Consider the following 3,609-nt stretch of genomic DNA (forward strand, 5'->3'; position numbering starts at 1 on the left):
AATTGAAGCTGCTGCCCCCTCAAAGTTCAAGCACAGGAATTGAGACTGATATATTTTTATATACTTATTCTATTTCTACTAAGGGAGTACGTGAATCTCATAATTTCATTTTGAGCTATATATATTAAATTTTAGTTTAAAAAAGATAGAAGGGTGATAAGTTTTAAATTAATTTTTTAACCCATACATTATTCGAATTAAGGTGGACTTCAAAATAAAGCTATCTGAAGTTCAAATAATCAAATACACCACTAAACAATAGAATAACATAATAAAATAAATAACGTTGATTTATTCATTTAAATCTGAAGCGATTTTGCAGTTAATACAGTATTAAGAAACCCACAGTGATTCTGAAAAAAAATACCCGCATTTATTCCAAAAAAAAAAAAGAGAGAGAAACCCACAGTGATACGATCCAATTGGGTGCAGAAACCAACGTAATTAAAACTTTGGAGGGATGAGCATTTCGCTCGTGGCCACTTTTGCCTTAAAGAACTTGAGAAACTCTTCATTCACATTAAGAGCCAATTTTACTACCGAAGCTGAAAAACCATTCATCACCGATTGCTTACCACCCAACTTTCCGAGAGCAGGCCTATTAACATGTTAATTTAAACAGTAATGATTAATTTAGAGCAAACGAATATGCTAGCTTGTGCATTATCATTTTAATTAATTAGTTAGATCTAAAAATTATGGTCATTTAAAATAAGGAAATGATTTAGTAATCATCAATGTCCACCATATGGTAAACATATAGACACGTGATAGAATCCTGTGATTTTGAATAAAATGTGATAAAGTTATGAATTAATTAAGTAGTGGCATAAGTTACTGTCGCTCACCATAAGACGAGCATTGTCGCTCGCTAAATCATTACTCTTTAAAATAAATTAAAAGAAGAAGAAGAAGAAGAAGAAAGGGGGCAAAACTCTTGCTTACCGGGTAGAAGTTGTGATAGAGAAACACTCAATTCCTTCAGGTCCGGCAATTATGGCAACCACAAAACATCTTGGCACCACAAGCAGTTGGCCAGCTTCAACTTCGCTATCCAAGACAAGCTTAGCGTTGAGGCCTACAATTTGCGCCTTGCCACTGCCTTTGACAACATAGAAAACTTGAACCGAATCAGCAGTGTATGTTGGTGAAAGCATAGCATTAGCATCAAGTTTCAAAATTGTGCAACTTAGTCCAACTTGTTCAAGAAAAGGGAAATTGCTTCCCGTAAATGAAGTAACCATCCCTGCTTTTTTGACACAAAAATCAGCCGGAAAATTGGCAAAGTTATTGACCATTAAGTTAGCATTGCCATGCTGATGAGGCAATGGTATTTTTTCACTTTCATCTTGACCTAGCTTGATAATCAAGACACCGGTCTGGCTTTTAGCTAGAATTTTTGCTTCATTTTCATTCATATTATATGCTCGGCCTGTGAATTCAGAGGAGAAACCACCCAAGATGCCCTGAGCTCCAGTCAACAAGAAGTAGCTAAATTCTCCGGGAACATAAGCCCTCGATGTTTCGCCGACAAATACAATGACAACATCAGAACTGCCATTATTGTACCACCATGAGGCTGATCCGAGGGGCACAGGTATTACATCACCTTTCCGAAGACCTAAAACTATCTCCTCTTGTGAATGCTTCTGGTCATTGGGCAATACCATCCCAGCTACTCCAAGTTCGCCTGAATGTGTAGAGAAGAAAATTTTAAAATCAAACACAACCAGCTCAGTCGATTCAAGTGAAAATGATGAAATTGGTTACATGGAATCATAATAGGAATCACATGCAGATCATTTTCAGTCAAGCACACTATGATATGTACATACAGAGGTGAGGCCATGTGTTGGTCGGGACGGGCTGCAAATTTAGGGAAATTTTTAGTTTCATTTATATATTTGTCACTATTTTATCCAAACTTTGCCACTCCATACTAACTTTTAAGTTTGTCATTCATACAAATTTGAAAACGGGCCATATAAATATAATCCAAAACCCTATAACTCACCATACCCACCAAATTAAATTACTTTTTTTTTCCCACCTTCAATCTTTTTTTTCTTTTTAACTTAATAATCTGCCCCGGCCCCTTTTTAAAATAAATAATTTAAATCTTTAATTATTTAATTATAAAAACAAAAATTTTAACCAAAGCCAAATAATAATTAAAATAGATTGAAAATAAATTAGTCACACATTAGAAAATGAAATACACATTTTATTTATTAATTATATACATAAGTACAATTAGGGATGGGATTGTAAATAATCCGACAAGACCCAACCCCACCTTAATATTTTAAAGTCAGATTAGATGTGGATTGAGGGTCAACCCCAATCACATGGGATTGTAATCGGATTGGATCAAATAAAAAAAAAATCAAAAGACACCCCACACACCCACGTGGAAAAAAAGCCCCACTCACACACACAATTACACAAAGCCCCAAGCCCACAAAAGCCGCCGCCACAAACCAAGAAAAAGACAAAATCACAAAGATAAAAATAAACTCAAAAACCTAATTTCTCTGCACCCGGACAGACAAGCTTAAGCCGCCACCACTTTCCAAACTCCAAAACTAAAACCCTAAATCGGCAAGTGGTGCTAAGTAGATGGAAAATTGAGAAAAAACTGAGAGAAATTAATCCTCTTTCTCTGTATTCACCCACTCTTTTTCTACCTTTTTTTTTTTTCACTATTTCTCTCACTTTCTCTCTGGTTAGCATTTTTCATTCCCAATTCACCTGTCACCACTACCAAGCCGCCACTGTTCACTGCAAAACCAAATGGCCAAACTGCACCACCGCTGTCCACTGTACCAAACCATCAGCCTCTGATTTCATCGTGCCTCCCCACCAGGCGACCTCACCTCAACTGCCGTTGCCGCACATTCTTTAGTATATTTTATTTTATTTTTTGTTTGTTTGTTGAAAAATTAGTGAGGAAAAATGAAAATCTATTACGTTGCGGGCTTGAGAGTGAGTCGAAATAGTTGAAGGTGTTGCTGAATCCTAGATGTACTTCAATGGAAGTACTCTGTAATGTTATTTCAGTACACTAGTCTGGGACCAAAAATTGAAAAGCACATGCTTTTGAGTTTGATTTTGTTTATAACAAAAATTAGAAACAAATTCTCTCTATTGCTTGCCTAAAAATAATATCACTCAAGTTAGATCTGATCCGAACTTGACCTCAGTTTTTATCCAATCCAATTAATTTTAGATGACTTTTTTTCCAATTCGATTAATTTGAAATCCGATTGGATTAATCCGAACTCGATTTAAACCCGAATTTATCTGGTCCTAAGTACAACAACAAAGACATTGAAAGAAAAATTGTGACCAATTTGTAGTCTATTTAAATTCCTAACAAATTCATATAGCGATATACAGTACCAATAAAAGAGGGAGGAAAAAAAAAAATTAGCTCACCTAACAAAAAATCCTAGCTTGGCCCTGTGTACATATGTCGTATATCAAGACCATGGACAAATAATAAAACAATAACGTTGGGAATGCTAAAATTTGACTCTTAACTTGAATTTCAAGGTTACATATTATTTATGTCAGGAGCGGACTGTTCCTGGGATCAATTGGAGTACC

The 3,609-nt window shown here is 35.4% G+C and overlaps 1 protein-coding gene across 2 annotated transcripts in view; it reads right to left on the reverse strand.

Moving 5' to 3' along the window:
* Positions 1 to 277: 277 nt before the first annotated feature.
* LOC18042446 (glutelin type-D 1) overlaps positions 278 to 3,609 on the reverse strand; it is a 4,345-nt gene continuing 1,013 nt past the window's right edge. For both annotated transcript variants that reach the window (XM_006431798.2, XM_024184391.1), the window contains exons 3-4: positions 946 to 1,690; positions 278 to 598 (exon numbers count right to left, since the gene is read on the reverse strand). In XM_006431798.2, coding sequence (XP_006431861.2) covers positions 445 to 598; positions 946 to 1,690 — 899 coding nt within the window. In that variant the 3' untranslated portion in view covers positions 278 to 444. The remainder of the gene's footprint in view (positions 599 to 945; positions 1,691 to 3,609) is intronic.

The sequence above is a fragment of the Citrus clementina genome, unplaced genomic scaffold, assembly GCF_000493195.1.
Source record: "Citrus clementina cultivar Clemenules unplaced genomic scaffold, Citrus_clementina_v1.0 scaffold_5, whole genome shotgun sequence".
Taxonomy (NCBI): domain Eukaryota; kingdom Viridiplantae; phylum Streptophyta; class Magnoliopsida; order Sapindales; family Rutaceae; genus Citrus; species Citrus x clementina.